Here is a 19,675-nt window from a genome sequence, read left to right as displayed (position 1 = left end):
CAAGTGGATTACCCGATGGTTAAGCCCGCGGTAATGCATCTTGGTCCAAATATTAGGGCAGCCGGTGTCTTTCTGGTCAGCGCATAACTTCAGACCTGATCATCAATTGCAGGAACTCGAACCATACCATTAGAAATTAGAGACACTCGTGACGAATGGTTATATGTACCGTCCAGAAACGACATTCCTGTAATTCCAGACTATCCAAAACAATGAGCATCCGGAATGGCTCCATCCTTGAACAATTCAACGTTTCCACGAATGGTCTAGACCTCGTTTGACGATGATCGTATTTCCGTCTATGCGAATCTCATTTCCAGGATAAACAGAGACACTTGGTCAGCAGTGTTAGTGTATATTTGACACGGACGTTTTATGAGTGAGTGAAGAAGACCAAGAAGATGAAGCTCTCGATTGCCGTACACGTTATTAAAAAAGGTTGAGGTCTAGTTTGGTTGTCTAACAACACGACGACCTACTTTTGCCGTTTCAAATCAACTACCAACACGCCCAGGGGCAGACAGCAGAGACTGGTATATTATCTCGTGCCTAAAATCATGTATACCCAACATAGATGACCGTGCAGGCGACGGAGACGTCCTTAGTCATAAAGTCCCTTGGGAAGACGACCAGCTACACCTCGATTCACATACAGTGCGAGGGCTGCATCAGCGACGTGTATACCGATCGCGATAACAAAAAGGGAAGAGAGCGAGAGCGAGAGAGAGAGCGCTAAGGTGTTCCCTACTTGAGCAGGAAGGTTTATGTAACTACCCAGCAAAGGAACGCGGTGATTCCAACTCCACTATCTCTACCTCCAACTTCCTCTTCTCTTCTTGTCTCGTCTCTCCTCTTAATTCGGGCGGGAATTTACGTAGAGGACAAACCGTACCACCGGTATGAATAAAATGGTGACAAGAGCGTTTTCATCTCTTCGCTAATTGCAGGCTTGCTCTCGAGTACCTACACATCTCGCATCACACGACGTTATACTCCTTCATCGTCGTAGTCGTTCTTATGATCATTCTAATCGCAATTCATGCACGGTTGAAACGGAACCATACCGACCACCTACATTACCAGGGGGTTGGCGTAAATTATGAATACACGATAAGTGAGGGGCGGGGGAGGGTTGAAATACTCCGAACCACGGTGCCACGTAATGAAAATTAGTCACGAGTCAGGAGTCAGTCTCGCGGAGTCACGACTTCCCGGTCACGACGAGGCTCGACATAAAGTCATGCCTGAGATCGATATGCGAGTTCTGACTGAGCTGTTCTCTCCTCTGTTATGACCCAACTGCGTGACGAAGATTTGCGGTAGATTGTCCGCTTATTAGCCGGATGAATCATCCGTTAAACCAACCGTTGCAGGTTCGGATAGGCAAGGGTGTAAGTCAACTCGGACGGCAGAAGCAGCAGCATCGAGTATCTGTGACAGTTCAAGGGTCGAAACCTTCTCCAAGAATCCTGCGCACACACTTTTCTCTACACGTATACAAGGCTTCGACGTATTTCCGGCCAGTAATTCTCCCTCCCTCGCGCTAATCTTTATCAACGTATCGATAATTCCTCGGGTTAGATCTCAATTGGTTGTTTTCAATCTTTTTGATAAATTTACCATGATTTGGAACATGTTCTTTTACCATTCAAGGATTTTGCATTTTTTTACTTGCATACATGTAACATATCAAGTAATCGGATCGACGGGTGCGTGCCGAGTTTCGCAAGTAAAGAACAGAAAGAACGAGTATTTATGGAAAATGAGGGGGAGGAAAAATCAAATTATTTGAGAATATAGCCGCTGGTGCTGCCCAATATGTACTTATGTGCTGTATAATTGAGAGGCAAGATCGATGTAGAGGTGGTTACACATGAGGAGATTAATTCAGAGATGGTTAATTTTTTCGGCCGAGTCGATTACAATCATATTGAAAGTTAGTTACGTTATCGTAAAGATTCATACTGACCAAAAACTGTGATATCGCCATTTTGGAATTGTTCGAAATCCAGTTGACCGTGATAAAACAAAACACAATCGTATTTAGAAAACTTAGTATTCCTTCAAAATTATTGTAAATTTGAAAAAAAAAATTCGTATTCTTCTCCCAATACTTCATTACGACAACTTTACTAACTTCATTCTCGTCGATTGTGTTGGTAACGCAGATTCAGCCTGCAGTTACGGTCTGAACCTGTGTTACCAACGTAATCGACTCGGCCGAAAAAAAAAACAAAAAAAAAAAAAAACAAAAACTAGCCTTCTCTGAATTAATGTCCATATGCGTACATAGGTATACGTATTATATGCATACATACGCAATTTTCAGCAAAACTCTTTTCCTCTATTAAATTTCATTTCCCACTGTATAAAATCCTCCCAAACGAGTTGTCATTAAGCCCTGATACTTTTTTTTTTCTCAACCATGTATTTTTCATCAGCCATTATTGCCTTGCCTGTCAAATAAAAATTCCGTTACATCGACAAAAAAATTTCTTCTCTACATTATTCGTATACTTTTCCGGTGAACAAAAATATTCGTGCTTCCTTTCGAAGAATTTCATTGTTTCAAACTGTATGCGGTTACGATAACGAAAAACCTGTTTCTATAAACGGAAAGAAACTTTTAAGGTCTGCAAAAATACGGTTGTAAAAATATTAATAATGATAATAACTGTAAAAAATGAAAAAGTATTTTTCATCACTAACACGGAATTCGAAGGTCGATGTTGAACTTCGTACGCCTCAACGTTTCTTCCGGGGTAATCACACCGCTGGAGGAAATTCTCGCAAACAAAGCGTATGAATGAGGATAAATATAGAAACTGTACGATAATAAGATATGCGCGGCAAATAAAGCGAGATGAGAACTAACTCGAGGGTATATATATACATGTACAATGCCAATACAACAATAAGCTTTGAGAAGTGAAATTTTTTTATTTCATTTCACTTCTCCTTTCTTTATTATACGTACGTATCCATCCTCTTTTGTAATATAATTTCTTTGTTCAGGAATGATTTCTTTCACTTCAAAACCGTAAGGGACGGTACGATGAACAATATAATACGATGATTAGTACAAGTCTCCGAATAGAACGTAAACGATTCCCGTGTACCATACAATGCAATATATATTCTTAGGACCTTTCCATTTCACTTCTCACCTTTTTTTTTTTTTTTTTTTTCATATCGCGTATTATTCCGCGCAAAAGAATCAAAAATCACAGAAATGTCCAATTTGTCGTTGTTTGTTTTTCTCTCTTTCTCGATGACAAATCTAGATATCATACACTTGTATGAAAAGAAAAAAAAAAAATCGAAAAATCGAAAAATCTCACGTAAAGCGAAAAGTGACCAATGAGCGGGAGTAAGGAAATTACATCGCAATTGGTTAGGCCAATTTAGAGGTTCGGTTTCCGAGCGAAGAAGCCCAGAGGGCAGAGGCGGGTCACATCGGTCAGCAATTCGGCCTAACCTCAGGGCGTGCGCCTACTTTTCGCGGACTCATCGCTTCCTGCCTCAGGGTAAAGAAGAGGGTTGAAAGTCTGCAGCGAGTGAGTCATTTCCCAGCTCAGCTGCCCCTCGACTTCCGCATACACGGGGCGCGTTGTTTCTATTACAACGTAATAGAGGGAGGGATAATACAAGAGACCGGTTGAAAAATGGAGAGAAAAAAAAATAAATACATTTTCTTTTATTTCAAAGTCACAGGGTCAATAGTTGTGGGAAGAGGAAATAAGTCGCCTGTGAAAGTTTGAACCCCTTAACGTTTACGTTTAGCGATTACTGAACGCTATTTTTCATTTTACCAATTTGACTAACGCGCGAAAATAGTTATACGAATTTTGTAGCTCGTTAACGAGGCAATCTACATGAATGCCCGATGCATATTTTTGTGGGGATAATTCCACGCTCTGCGAAAACGAAATAAGTGTCTTTATAAGTTTTTGATGACTCGACTCTCTTTCAAAAGTTATTCGAAATTTATTGAAAATTCAATTATTCAAAGCATTTCGAACGCTGTAAAATCATGTCGTTCGATTCATTTTCGACTTGATTGAATTCATTTTTTGCTAAAAAAAAAAAAAAAAAAGAAACAAGAAAGGTGCTTTAATGTGGAATTACATAGAAATTGTAAAAAAAATTACTCCCGAGATGACAAGCTTCTTCTTTTTTCTCCTAGTTTCCGTATACTTGAGTTGCATGTGAACGAATTCTCAGGAATTTTAATTTTGCAAAATCTCTCGTTTCTTCGGCAGCGATTCAGAGTAGAAAAATAAATAAATAAAAGAATAGTATAAAATTTTCGTTGCATCGATTGAAATTAGAAAAGTTATCTCAAAACTTATAATACGTATACAGTTATATTACAATCCAAAACTAAAAATGAAACTTGGAAAATTTGACAAACTGCACGTATTGCGGGTACGTGAAAGCATTTCGTCTACTGAAAAATGTCGCGTTTTCGTTCTTTTCTTATTTTATTTAACGAAAAAGAAAAAGAAAAATTCACATTCGTGATCGAGGGTTCGTTAACGACGCGGCGCGTTTGAAATTTATCACTTGGAATATCGCCGATAGTTCGTTTCATACAGGTATATAAAATTGTATACCATATAGGATGGAAATGGTTTCACCCTTCTATCCCGTCACCGCGTTTCGTTAGCGTTTAACGATAACGCCACTCAATTCCGTCTCTCTAACCTACCCGACCAACCAACCTCGGCGAAGGTAAACCTGTGCGAGCGAGTAATCCTCTCCCTGCATCATAGCACGTATAGGTGAGGGTAGCAATTTATATTACCTTTATTATTATGCAACCGGAGAGAAGCTGGAGCAAAAGGCTTGTCTTTTTTTTTTTTTTTTTTTTTTTTTTTATGCCATACCATTTTATATGTATATACCATGTACACACATCCCGGAATAACAAACGCAGCATGGCGGGTATTGAAATTTTCATAGCAGATATGGATTGAATACCTACGAAAGAACGAGAGGGTAAAAAAAAAAATTCCATTTTAGACGGTGATTTTTTCTACCTCAATTTTAAACTTTAAAATGTGAACTAAAAGTTCACTTCCGTTGTATGTAACACTTTTTCTATTTTTTTTTTTTTTTTTCACAATTCAACTCAATTACGTTGAATGATTGTACTAACGACGATAGTGATAACAATAATGACGAAACCTGCAGTAACTAAACGTAAAAATGCATTTATAAAAAACAAAAAAAAAATAGAAAATATGAGAGAAACAAAGATTAGAATGATATATATGTATATAAGGTCAGCAAGTTATTGGGTCAATTAAGAATTCGAAGAGTAGCCTGTTCGATTAGAGGAGATAATTAGGATCCTCGTTTATTTCTTGCATAGCTCGCGATTTCCTACAGCAAGCAAGTAGAGCTATACGTAAGCGAGGGTTGGTGGCGTTATGTGAATAGAACGATATATAGTAATAGCCGAGTATGTATAAAGCACATTATTAACCCCCCCTCCTCCTATCCCGGAGGAATAGCGGCCAACGAACTAACGAACGAACGAACGAATGGGATATAATAAGGTATAAGTTATATTATGAGCGAGAAGTCTGAGGTCGCGAAGAGAAATGCAAGAGTTATGAATTTAAATTGAATAAAAGAGAGCAGGCAATGCGGTGAAAGAAATTTTTCACCACAGTAAAATTCGTCGATATTTTCGTATGCGAGTTTCTCTCACTTCCGTATATAAATACATCAAATTACACCTAATGCGTCACTTCGGAGATAGTACAGAAGCGTCTGTTGAAATTTTGTGAAAATCGGTCAATCGGTGTTTGAGATAATCGATGGGAAACGCGTGTAAACGATCCAATTTTGAGGTTATGATTTTGAAATGGACTTACGGTGTTTGATGTGGATCCGCGGCACCGATTCCTGGGGCCAGGCAAATGTCACGGCGACTAGAGCCACGGCCATGAAGAAGACTGCGAAGATGTACATCCTGGAAGGTTGGAGAGGATGGAGAAGAGGAGGATTGGAAGAAGCGAGCGGGCGAAGACGAGCTCCGGGATTAACTGTCGTTGATGGCCGAAAGCGTCATCATAGGGCTTCTCTTCGATTCCCTTTCCGTTTCCGCAGTACACCGGAAGCCTCTGATGCAGGCGTAGTTCTCTGCTTCCTTCCCTCTCTCTCTACCTGTAATACGAAAATATGGAAGAGAAAAAAATTAGCACATCATTTACACTGTTCCGTGTCCTCGTGTAACATCATGTAATTCCCATTGTGCCTTTTCCTCGTCGTAAAGATGGTTAGTGATTGTTCCGGTGATGAACATACCCCCCTATCTGATATGACGCCTGTTGGAAGTGATTATTATTGAACTGGTAATCTTGGATATGGAGGCGATTAAAACAGAACAACCGAAACGTCAACGATATTTCGGTTGTTCTGCTTTAATGACCTCCATATCCAAGATTACCATTTCAATTCAACACTCTGTGGTCAAGAAAATACTATTCATCAGTGATTATTATTATGGACGTTTCGATTCGCAATAAATTTGTGCCTTTGTTTACGTATTTTTTTGTTCTTTTCGCGCAAGCTATCCTTTTTTTTTTTTTTCTTTTACTGTGAAAGGTCTGTGCGTTGCCTCGGGTTATTTATCGCTTGTTCACTGCTTCCATTGCAAACCAGCAACGCGTCTGTAAACCACCGCAACCGTCGATATAACAACGTTATTTACTCGCAGCTCCTATGCTATACAAACGTTCGATGCTTTTCGCTGGAACAGCTTGTCACGCGACTAGTAGGTGGAAAGGTGGGCAGGTGAATATACGGTTGATATGGGTGCAGGGCGACGCTGGAGTAGAATTTCAATTTCACCGCGAACCGCGTGATGAATCGAGAAACTTGGGAGTACGAAGCAGAAAAAAGATGGAAAGAAGGAAAGGAAAAATGAAAAAGTTCCATTTCCCCAACTTGATCCAAATTCAAAGTCAAGTGAGATGAACTCGATCCGATGAAAGATGTTAAAGGTGTTGCTCTCCGTTGGAACAGTTTGATGAAAGGATCTGGACAAGGAGTCACATTCATTTCCAACTTTTGAAAAACAGTGTACCTTGTACGTAAAATTTCTTCCCTCCCCACTTTGGCAAACAATTAATCTGTTCAAGTTTCGGTCCGCACAAAGCCGCCGGTGTGGTGAAAGAAGTAAAGTACTCCAAGTAATGTCGGCACGAATGTGTGAATCCAACCACCCAGGTAATCAAGGAGTAATAGGTATAATTCGGCAGGTATACTTTGAAGCCAGGTAGCGAGGAGACACTGCTGATATAGGTACATTATACACCTACTATTTCACCCAAATTACAATGCGTCATGAATAAAGAAGAGATTTTGTGGTGGCTCAAAGGCATTGCTTGACGCTCCAAGGATCAAGGAGAAGCCTCCTTAAGAACATTCTCGCAGTCTCCTCTCGTTTTCCTTGTGCTTGATCTACAACGACGTCTCCGGATCATCGTTTCCACCGAAACGTATAGCGTGTATCTGGTGGTCTGAAACGGAATACCGGATGGGTATTTACCAAGCATATTACAGCCCGAAGAGAAGGAGGATGAAGAGGACGATTCAACCCAACGGTAAGTCAACACGTCGATTGTCTTCATCCAGCACCAGCAAGCCGCGAAACGAGAGGAAAAACATCATCGTGCCCATCGAGGTATGTTATCTCAACCCGGTGTGTTGCCCTCTTCGCACCACATAACCTCAACTATATTTCCGAGAAACGAGCCAGCAGCCATTCTCGAGCACTGGGAACGCTCACCGTTGGGTTTCTCTCTCTCTCTCTCTTTTTCTCTCCTAAAGCACAAATGTCTTAAAAAAATTCGATGAGCACGTTTCGACCCAACCGGCAATGAATACTGAATACATGTTCGACCGTTTGAAGGTATTTCATCGGGTTGGTACTGCGCGTTTGCCGATGGAATAACAATCGATTATAAGAGAACGTGCAGGATCATTAAAGATGCCCGTGGCATTTGCCTCTCTCGGGTCGTCGGTCAGTTTCAATGCATGATCCTCATACGCTCCAAGCAGCATTGCACGAGACTGCTGCGAGTGACTTTTAAAACAGACCTTCATCATCCCTGCAACGGTTTCGAGGGGTAGTTTCAAAACACTCGTTGTTATTCTTTGCTCGTGGAACGCGCTAATATCGTCTACGAGCACAAGTTACACCATCGAACACTAGATTCGGTTGGTCAAGTCGAAAGAATCGGTGAAACGCACACGCGATTTGCCTGCAAGGTGACTTTCACGAGCGGATGGATAGTCATAGGCAGGTTGATGGACATGGAGGTATGTACACGTCATCATGGTGGTGTAGACGTGGAGAAAAGGTCGCCATTAAGGCCCCGGTGAGAGTGTGACGTGGAATATTATTCGTGTCATTAGTTGTTGGGTACGGTTCCCGAAAATAACTTTCTACAATTTTGATTTCTACCTCAGTCATCGCAGCTGCAAACCATCTATAACGCGGTCCGTAGTTGGGTATAGGTACGTATTTAAACCATCGCTGCATACCATCCGTAACCACCACCTCCTATAATCCTTCGTAACTCCGAAAACTATTCTCGCATGGCACGGTGATATGTCCATTGGTTTCGGAACGTTGATGAACGTGGGACGATCTGAATCCGACTACATTCTCCTGGGAAGGTTACTAATGTGGTACTAAATTCAACCCAGAGAAATTTTTATCCATAATCGGTACATCAAGTTCTGCGAAGAGAGACTTGCAACGGTGCAAGATTAGTTGAATGATTTATCAATGGAGTCAAGTTAATCGTAGGACATTTGATAAGAATGATGATGTAAGTAGAACGAGGTCGGGTCCTTTTCAAATAGGAAAGTATCGCGTATCCTTACATCTTCGAAAATGGGATCAAGCGCGAATATGAAACACACGTCCCTCGACTTCCGGGATTTTGATTTGTGATCCGACTTACCGACTCCCTTCCAAACAGTTCTTGGCAGAGGAGAATAAGGAAAAAGAAAAAAAAAGAAAACGAGAATCCATCGAGTCCAAAGTGGAGTGAACCAAGCGTGGGGTAAATGGACGTCGGAAAGGTCGGGAATCGCTCGAGGCTTGACAGCCGAACAAATCTCACTCGCTTACAAGTTCCAGAACTTCGACTTACGGCCGTCTGCTGCTGCTACTGCAGTTAGTAATAAGTTAATGTGTGTAGTAATCACCGTCCCATTTGCCATTTCCGTTTCGCCATAATCCGCACAAGTTTGCTTCGAGTATCGCTATACGATCCTGCTTACGAAGAAGAAACCATCCGAGAAGTGATCAACGGTCATTGATCATCGACCCTCGGCCTAAGTCAGACTCTGGAATAAATGGAACAGACATTCGTACCCTTCGAGGTGTTTCAGCTGATTTATTTCCGCGTCAATCCGTGATCTGTTCATCCTTCGTATCTTTCGAATTTCCCAAATAAATACCATCAAACATACGTCACTCAGAGAATTGAGGCACTGTAATTCCACCGAATAAAGTATGCCTTATATTTAATGAGGAATAAGCTACGTAAGAGAGAAAAAATAAAACAATACAAAATGAAATGGCATTATTAATACGTGGGAGGAATGATTTTGAACTGTTCGTGTAATTTGAATTTCCTCGTATCCATTACTATCATTACTAATAAGTAGGAATTTTCTTTAATTCGCGTTCACTGTAATTTGTGTATAAAATTAACATCGATGGACATTTTTCGCTTTCTATAACTTTTGCCTCATTGTCAGACGCTGCGACCTATTCGTCCTTGACAATTCATGTTTTTGTAAATTTGATAAAGAATGTCCGTCAGTTTGTTTCCTTTCGTTTGAAGAAAAGAAAGAGGGAGAGAGAAAGAAAACTGCCAATCAAAGGAGCAAATACACCGCGGCGACATCGGAAAAATTATTTTCGTCGTACCGGAGGCTAAATTTCAATGTCCTTAAATTTCAATGCCTGATGTACACGTTGATGAGCCGCCCGGGGGTGGAAGAGATCTCGACGTGATTTGAAAGCTAGCCAACGAATCCACGGCGTGAGCCGCACTCGGCGAATAACGATCGTGTAAAAAACACACAAGATTATACAAGCAGCTGGATTAATTCAGAAGGTCGAGAGGAGGAGGAGGAGGAGGAGGAGGAGGAGGGGGGGGGGGGGGGGCAGGTTTGGAAAAAATACGTTATGCTAAGTCTGGGAAAACAGAAATTACGGATTTTTTGCCAGAAGACAGAATAATGAAAACGAAAAAAAACAGACAAGCTGTAAAAATACTATTTTTTTGGTAGACATTTTATCACGTTACGAACCAACATAATAACTAAACGTACCGTAAATTACGATCCAAATTATACGTCGGTATTATTCTTTATTTTATTCTTTTACAAAAATCATAGCTTGTCTCATCACAAAATTGTTTCCTATTGGAATATACTTATTCGTTTTATCATTAAATCGTTTCAAATATGATCGCGAGTGTTCTGTCGACAAATTGAAATTTAAAACGTAGAGATTGATTTAAATTAGAGAGATTCATTTTCGTACAGACGTCCACGATTTTCCCATACACAACATGGCGAGAGCGATGAAAAAGCAATTTGAAATAATTTTTATCATCCAGCAGTGGCGTTGAAATTTGCGGATAATAAAAATTTTTTCCCGCACGGCTGTCTCGCGGTCGTTTCATCGTTTTATACTGTCTGAACGTCTGGTAAAAGCGTGAATAAGAGGGGCGGAGGAGGGCAGGTGGTGTAATTGATTGGCTGGAAATGCGCATTGCTTTAAATTCAATGTATACAAATTGAGGTAGGAAGGAAGAGAGCGAGTGCAGCGATAGAACGGCGAAGGTGGGAGGAAGCGGCATGACGGCGTCGCGGCGACGGATCCTTATTAAGATAATTCGGGTTAATTTAAAATTCAGTTCAAGCGCTGAATTCAAATGAACCCCCCGACGAACACCGTCCACTATATATATTATACTGTACGTTACAGGACGTCGTAGCGACGCCCGGCGTCGTCCACCAGATCCAGCCAACCACCGTCAAAATGCATTATTCCATTCATATTGAAATGTCAAGCAGAACTCTGACGTCTGCAACTGCACTTGAGTTATTCAGGTCCTCGGTCCATCTGATGCCAGAGAAAATTATTCGATCATCATCATATATATATACAGAAATACGACCGTATTATACATTATGTGTGGTAGGTATGTAAGTACTTTGCGAGATTTTCATGCCAGGAATATGTCCGAATCGTGGAATCGTAACAATTTACTGGTATTATTTTGATATTGTAAAAATTAATGAGAATCTTTGCAGTATTTTTAAATTCGTGACTTAACATCGATGATTTTACCCCTGCGGGAAAGTTCGTCAAAAATAGCGTGATCTATAAAATAGTCACGAATCTATAAAGTTGTAACTTGTTGCGAATTTGTTTCTATCTTTTCAACGAACCATTATAAGAACCAGATATAAACTTAATCCCCAATGACTTTTCACCAATAATTCGTTAGAAATTTTTTCTTTCAGTTACCGCTCAGTCTTTAACTCTTTTTCTTTTTTTACCACAATCGAAAAATATAGTTCTAGGTGGAAAATGGAAATTAGTTTTCTAGCTGTTATACCGGAGAGTCTGGTATCCGTTGCTATTCTTTCTCATTACGATCACTGTTGCTATATTTTCTTGGTAACTGTTGCGAAAATTTAATTCTTGTCCAACGATAAATTGACGTTAAAGCCTTGTTCAACTAAAAAAGTAGAGTAAACCTCAGAAACTGATTTTGAGTCGCAATTACCAAAAAAGGATCGACGATAGCGATTTTCTTTATTTGTACAGTTTTGTTTTTCAAAGTTACTTCGACAGTTGATAAAACTGTTAAATCAATAAATGGAAAATAGTAAATTATTCATAAATCGCGCTGTTATCTTTGCTGACAAATGTTGATTGTTAATTGTTCATATACATACACATGCATAGCGTTGGAATAGCCAGAGAAAGTTTGAATCCGATTATCCCGAGTGAGAAGGAGAATGAATGCGCGGTGGTATCGAGAGCATGAAGTTTTTCCACGGATCGTTAGATCTTTCGCAATTATCGGCACGAGAACCGAATCTACGATGTAAAATATAACAAGCCGAGTGAAATAAAAAACAACATGGATTAAAGTACAGTCTCTCTTTTTCAGAAGAAGAATCATAGTCGAAACTGGATCTTGAATCGTCACCAATTAGAGTATAACGACTTGTCTTTTCTCTTTCCTTTCCACTTCACACCGCATCACATCGCTTCACGATCATGAAATTACATTAAAAGAAGCGTGTGATGAAATATTTAAAAAACTTGTTACGTGTATGATAATTCAAGTGCATAATAAGGTACGTCATAGTACCAACCTAGAGTAAAATTGACTTTAAAAAAGTCTAGTTAGAGTGTCTCGTCGACACGACGTAACGCGGTAAAAGAGTCACGAACCACTTTGAACTCCTTCAAACTAATTTGGAAGAACATCGGCGTCAAAAAAAAATCAAAAAAAAAAAAAAAAACGGCCTTTAACCCGGATTACTAATCACGGGGACGAATATCTCCCGGAGTCTGAAAGCGTCGGCGGATTAATTTGAACCCTGCGCGATTCACGGACCTGGATGAGAGAGAGTCGGGCTCTTAAGGTATCGGAATCACGTACCGTACCGAGGCAGTGTTTTAGGACTGAAAGCTTGGAACTGATACGCGCAATTCCAGGCCTGAATCTTCCTGGTTGCTAAATTTCCTGCTTGACCATTCAGGCCGTTTGCTTCCTCCTGCTCCTCTTTAGACCGTGAGAAGGACGATAGATATCCCGAACCAATTGTAGTACAATGACTCGACTCTGACTCCACGGTGCGCAAACACCAATCAACCCGAGTTTCAACGACAACGTGATAGGAATGAACCCTTCGCCCCATGCCCAGCTGGACAAATATTTCAGATCTGATACCGTAAAGTCAGCTGAGAATGCTGACCGGATTCATAAGCGGGTATCCGAAGGCACCGTAAGATGTTCTCTGCAGCAATGGACGTGACCGAAAATTTTGTGAAGGATACACGGTATTATAACCGCGGAATTAAATGGAGGGAAAAAATTCATCGGTCAGAATAAACGACCGAAAGACAGAGAGAAATGTTGAATGGAATAAAAAAGTTTGATTCAGTAGCCTCAAAGCACAGTCACTCCGCTCGCTTCTCTCTGCAATTCCAGGTCGTAACACCAATTGAAATGGATCCCGAGGTCCTTCATTTTTAACAAGTTTCACTTGGCTTTCAGCCCCGCGTCAAATTACGAAAGATTTTTGAACCTTGAGACGAAGAATACAAGAGGAATAAGAAGATTGAGGAGAAGAAGAAGAAGAAGAAGAGGAAGAAAGAGGAAAGGGAGAGTCTGTAAAATTGAAACGAGGGTAGACGTCCAGTCTTCAGAGATTTGGTATAAATTATTCAGTGTTAGCTTGGGAGTAATTATTTCTCCTCATAGCGTGGAGACTTTATTTCTTTCTTTATCGTCTCGGTCTCATCTTTATTTTCAAATTTGCTTTTAATCCGCGGACGATGTGCACGAGCAGTTCTTCCGTTTGAAGGTAAGCGATAAAGTGCCCAACGTATCGGATTTGGCTTCACCATGTCAGACGGTGTAGCAAAAATAAGATCAAGCGATTTCATGTGAAACAGAAAGTCTCGTAATTCCAGACATTGATGTTGATTTTCTGAAAATTTATCTGAAAATGAAACGAACCTCATACTTCGTAAGCACAAACTTTTCGTTACACATAAAGAACACCGTAAGTCATATATTTTGTACACATATGACACGAGGATGAAAGTTCCAGATCGAAACTTCGGTTACCGTTAACCCACGGAACTGGCACTACGCACTAATCCCATTCAAATCCAATTAAAACCGTAGTGACCTGTAGATATGAGAAATGCATAGAAATGACATCTGTAGTTTCCAAGGTACACGAGTAACAGGATTTCGTAAGGATAACGCTGGGGTGTGTATCAAGCATTCCGACAGGTAGAGGAAAAGCAGATCTGCAATGCTCAAGCGGTCACTGAGGACAACAGCAACAGCAACAGCAGCAGGAGCGGAGTTAACGACCGTTAAAGTCGCGAATATACGGGATTCCGTACGGAATAGGCGATGATACTGCAAGCAACGGTACAAGCTGCAGGGTCAAGGTATGCATGCAAGTACGTGAGTATGTATATTCAAATGGCTTCGAAGGCAGGTTGGAACCGAAGGTGCATCGCGTGATCAACGCGTTATTCCACCTCCTGGATTAATAATCGTAAAGAAATAATTTGAAATCGAGGAATCGCGAGGTTGATCAGTGATGAAAAGGAGCCCGAGACCGAAACGAGGGAAAAGAAATCCTTCCGCGGTATTTCCCCCTACGAGAACGATAAAATATTATATAACGCGATAAACGCGTACGTGTCTAACCTTCGGCCAGTTAGCTTCGACCGGCGAAAAGGTCAATGCGATCCAGGGTCGTATAATTTCGCGATATTGCAACGTCGACTCGGGTCTTCGAATTACACTTGTGGCGGGGTTCGGTTAAACACTCTTAAGATGGATGATGTCGTCTTTCGGTACTCCCGTCCGTTCCACAAATGCGGTTGCCAAATTTCATGGGGAAAATACCCGGAATGCGAATGTGTGAAGAGATTTGGAAGTGTCCAAAAGCGTGAAGAAGAACGGAGAACATTGGATCAACATCTTACGACGTAAGACGCCCAATGCATGGTGACCTAACTGCAAGACTTCGTTCTTTCCGTGTGGTTACCGTCATCCATGAACGTTACATGGAAGTCCATAAATCCTGATCAACAAACACTCATTCCACATCCACAAATTCACCGACGACTCGGCAAACCAGCGTGGATTCCTCTTCCGCTTCTTTTTCATCATCTTTCCTCACGCCATGCTCCATCTCTTCTTCGGCCACTCGGGATTTGAAGCCGTAACTTCATATCCATCATACAGTTCGGTGTTTCATCCTGACAGAACTTACTCCGTATCACAGTACGATTATAATAAATGACCGTTCGTTTCTTTTTCACCCTGTTTTTATTACAACTCCCTTGATACCTTACGCCTTATAATATCTCGACTCTCGTCCTTAAACAGAAATTCTTTTCGTCGTTGAACCTCGCGGCTTGTACAAAGCTCAAGCTGAAGACGAAGAAGAAAAAGAAGAAGAAGAAGAAGTTTTTTTTTTCCCCCTCCGGGATAATCCCAGCTATCCGAGAATCTTGGGGATTCCAAAGTCTCAACTTAGTCTGGTCAACGGGAGCCGGAGCACTGTAACCATAGAAATTATTCCATCCGATAGGTGTCACTGATCTCGGATCTCCGTACATAGTTTGAGAATAACGAGATTCGCGACTGGTTGTATAGAATATTATTTTCAAAGTCTCGGGGAGCAGAGATGGAATATATTCGACGGATATGTTGGGAAAAAGAAATGAAAATAAGATAAAAAAAAAAAATTCGTATGGATTTCGGGATAAAAGTGTCACTCCCAAAGGCACCGCTCGGCCCCCTTTCTCTCTCTCTCTCTCTCTCTCTATTCGAGAAAAGGAAAAGGAAATTGATCGAGGCACGCAATCGAGGGTTCAATCAAATTCGTCGAACCCGTGTATTCAAAACTCAACAAGCCCATCGTCTACCTTCGTCTCTTTAAGTGTCGCAACTTCGCACCTTCGCAGCTTCGAATCATACGTATGCACAGAATTCTTGCGAAAGCTATTCAATCATCCGACACCCTAAAAAAGAAATATCAATATACCCTGAAGAACCAATCGTTGCAAATCTTCGTCCTCGTCTTTGTTTGTACTGTATGAGGGGAAATTCCATGCGAAACCCAGCCAATGTTTGACCCTCAGGATTTTTGATTTTGTTTAAAAAATACTGAATAGCAGCGATTTTAAAATGATCAAAAACTGTAGTTTCTTTTCCAGACATTTCAAAACCAGGCCCCATGCTGGGCCGATTTTTTAACCACTTTTTTAGCACTTTTGATTTTTTTGATCAACCAAAACATTGTTTAAACGGTTTATAAATCACAAAAAAATTCTCAAAACTTCTATTTTTCACTCAAGACATTTTTAGACCGGTTTCATGATGAAGTTGATGAAAAAAGTTTAACGTGCCAAAGAAAAAACAGACAAAAATTGCTCCATAATGGAACCGGTCTGGAAATGTTTCGAGTGAAAAATAAAAGTTTTGAGAATTTTTCAGAAACTTTGATACTGTTCAAACAGTGCTTTATCTGACAAAAAAAAAAAAAAAATGAAAGTGGTGAAAACAAAAATCGATGTCTCGTCATGGGTCCGGTCTTAAAATGTCAGGAATAGAAAAGGTAATTTTGAAAATTATTTTAATTATTTATAAATAATTGAGCAGTTGAATAAGAAATCTAAAAAAAAATTCAGGGTACTGTTTCAGATTTGAGAAAAATGCAGAAAATTTTTAAAAATAAATTTGAAAGTAATTCTTGACGTATATATCGTATACCGATCATCTGCCGAAATTTAGTCTGCGTAGACAATTTTCAAAAGCCATTTCAGCCACGGAAACTTTAAAACGTGTTATTTTCTTCAGCAAATTGAATTTCCGTTTTTGTATAAACAGCCGCGCGATGATGCGGTAAATTGAAAAGCCAAAAAGATGGAAGATCTCAATCCAGCGCAGAGATGATTTGGGTGAACGCTTCGAATTGAAAATATTTTATAAATAAAAAAACCTCTGATAGCGCTGGACATGTGAAGTTATAGTTTCAGAGGATTACTGGCGTGATCGATCTACGGATACTTTACTTGTCATTGAAGGGATTAAGACAAAGATGATCGATGTTGTTAAAATTTCTTCAAATATGTGTTCAATTTTTCTCACTACTGCCACGGGAGAAGAAATGTTGCAGTTATTTTCTTTCTAAGATATCTTCAACCATCTGCAGGGCGTTTCTAAAAAAATCTGCTTGTCAAACGTGAGGGAACGTTAAGAATTTTAGATACTGAAGTTAGTAACGTTAACGTATCGAAACATCAGGAGAAACATTATCACTGTGCAATTATCGAATGACTTTCGAGGAGTTGGCTTTTGAAAATGCATTACAACGCGCCTCAAATATCCGTGCCTCGAATAAAAAAACAAAAAATCACAAAAAAAATTTAACCGAAGACTTAAGTTGAATAATTACTAAATCAGTATGAATTTCTATATTAAACCTTTTGAAATATCTTCGGATAGGAAATTACATTAATTTAAGATTTCAACGAACGTGTCGCCATTAATAATATCGACTGATTGGCGCTAATCGTAACCAAAATATGAGTGATTATTAGTGAAACCATTCAAACGTTTGAAATGATAAAACCTCATCGGATCATATAAAATTTAAAGCGAGAGAGTATTTAACAATTCAGATTAAAGAGAGACAATTTACACAGATGGGTTAGACTAAAAAAAAACGATCGATTTATAAAATTTTTAATGACAAAGAAACGATTTACATTTATAATTTTAATTCATACACCGTTTGACCGATAATTTATGTATTGCATTATCGAATGATTGAATGGATGAACGAATCAACAAATAATAAGTTTTTCGGCTATTTTGCTATAAATTTAAAGTACAAAAACAAATGAATCTTTACAATTCTCAAATTCTACAGTATAAAATCTGTTTCGTTCGAAGTTTCTGTTTGAAAATTTAAACACATATTTACAACATGTGAGTATGTTTTTCTACATCGTCGTTTACAAAATTTCCGACTATCCTCGAAAAGCTGGGAAGTGAGAATTTCCAAATTCATATTCCTAAATTCTTTCACAAAGTATAAAGCATCAAGAATTACTTACATTTTACCGGCGTCAATACCAATCGGTTAGTTTCGTTTCAACTATGAGGATTCGATAATGCGTGGACTGTGCGCCGAGTGTGAATGTATTGGAAATTCATCAGGGTGACGAAGAGGATGAGAAGAGGGAGGGAAACCCGCGAGCGAAGCGAGGCGAGAAATTCGTCGGGTCCGAAAGAAGGAGTTGACGGAGGGTTAAAATAGGAATAGGTGAAGAAGAGGAAGCGCCGATGGAATGGTGAGAAGAGGAGATGGAAGGGTTCGAGGGTTTCACGACGCACAAACACACGGACTCAACGAAACGCGGTTATAAACTCCACACAGCGACACGTGGTCATATATCTCATGGCTTTGCCTACCTATAGAAAGCGGAAAGCTTGCGTTTCCATCGAGGGGGAAAGAGAGAAGGAGAAGAGGAAGGAGAAAGAGAAGAGTTAATTCAATCTCGAGGAATGACGTACGGCCAGGGCGTGACGTTTTCGCGATCTATCGAATACTTCTCTATTCCAAACCCCCTTTCTTCACATCCCTTTATGCCTTTTTCCAATATTTCTTCACTGGGAGAAATTTTTATTTCCAGTTACCGCACAAGTAGAGTAAACCGAAGGAACTGATTTTGCGTTGCAATAACCAAAAACGATACATGTTTTACTCAATTTTTCTAGTTACTGTAACAAATGAAATTTTTCTCAATGTTCTTCTTCTTCTTCTTCATCTTTCCACAAAAGTTACAAAAAGTAAACGTAGCCAATTATACCGGGACGTGATCTTGAAACGTGAAAATCAACCGCGCATGCGCCAAAATAATTAAATCTCATTGGTCGGCGAAATCTTCCCGCAACGATATTCTTGTCTGCGACGCAGGCGAGCCAACCTACGCAAAATGTGTACGTTTGAATTTTCAAACAGCACAAGCATCTCACTTTTAATGCGACAAAAAATTTCGACCGGTGTGTTATTTTATAACAAGTTGAACAGTGTTGTTATATAATAAACAATTTTGCGATCGATGCTTACAGACGTAAATCGAGACGTATAAGGTACATGGAATGCATAGAAGACTTATAGAGTTTATGCTCGACTACCCGTTCGCCATTTTCACTTTGCTCGCTCTTTTCCTTCTCCCTCATCTCCTCGGCAAAAGCCGCATTTTCCACTGCTGCTAGCTACCTATTCCTTTCATACAACACCGATTTCCTCTATTTTCTCTATTTTCATCGTACTTCTCTCGCCCTCGCAACCTCTCTTCATTTCTATCAACTTTTCCCTCCGCTCCTCGACTACGCTCGAATAGCATCGCATTGCATCGCATTCCATTCCATCTAGACGCCGATGCTCTCTAAAACGCTACGATTGTGTGTCGGAATCGTTACGCTGGCATCGTCATGAAATTTTTTCTTTTTTTATAAAAATTTTCCAATCACTGCCACACGCTTCTGCATCAAACATGTTTCAACGCGAAGAAATGGAAAATTAATCAACCATTATTCAAATTCCATTTTTGTAAAGAAAAAAAATATCGGCATTTTCTTATTTGTCTATCAAATTTTATTCTCGACGCGAGTAAAATACAAGTCACATTTTTTCGACGTTTTGGCCAAAAAAAAAAAAAAAAAAAAAAATGGAGTTAAAGAAATAAGAAAAAACGTAAAATTCGACCCTCGAACAAATAAATCGCAAACAATCTTTGATCCATTTGATTCGTTTGTTTCTTCCCTCGTCATTTATT

The 19,675-nt window shown here is 39.9% G+C and overlaps 1 protein-coding gene across 3 annotated transcripts in view; it reads right to left on the bottom strand.

The window, feature by feature from the left end:
* The window catches only part of LOC107221389 (semaphorin-1A), a 138,227-nt gene that overhangs the window by 88,114 nt on the left and 30,438 nt on the right, over window positions 1-19,675 (bottom strand). For 2 of the 3 annotated variants that reach the window (XM_046739802.1, XM_046739804.1), the window contains exon 2: window positions 5,886-6,177. In XM_046739802.1, the coding sequence (XP_046595758.1) occupies window positions 5,886-5,982 (97 nt within the window). In that variant the 5' untranslated portion in view covers window positions 5,983-6,177. Of the gene's footprint in view, window positions 1-5,885; window positions 6,178-11,025; window positions 11,171-19,675 lie in introns of all 3 variants that reach the window. The other variant, XM_046739803.1, reaches the window with a different exon arrangement.

Source organism: Neodiprion lecontei, chromosome 5, assembly GCF_021901455.1.
Source record: "Neodiprion lecontei isolate iyNeoLeco1 chromosome 5, iyNeoLeco1.1, whole genome shotgun sequence".
Classification (NCBI taxonomy): Eukaryota; Metazoa; Arthropoda; class Insecta; order Hymenoptera; family Diprionidae; genus Neodiprion; species Neodiprion lecontei.
Note: the sequence above shows the minus strand (reverse complement) of the source record. Positions and strands in the feature narration are given on the sequence as shown.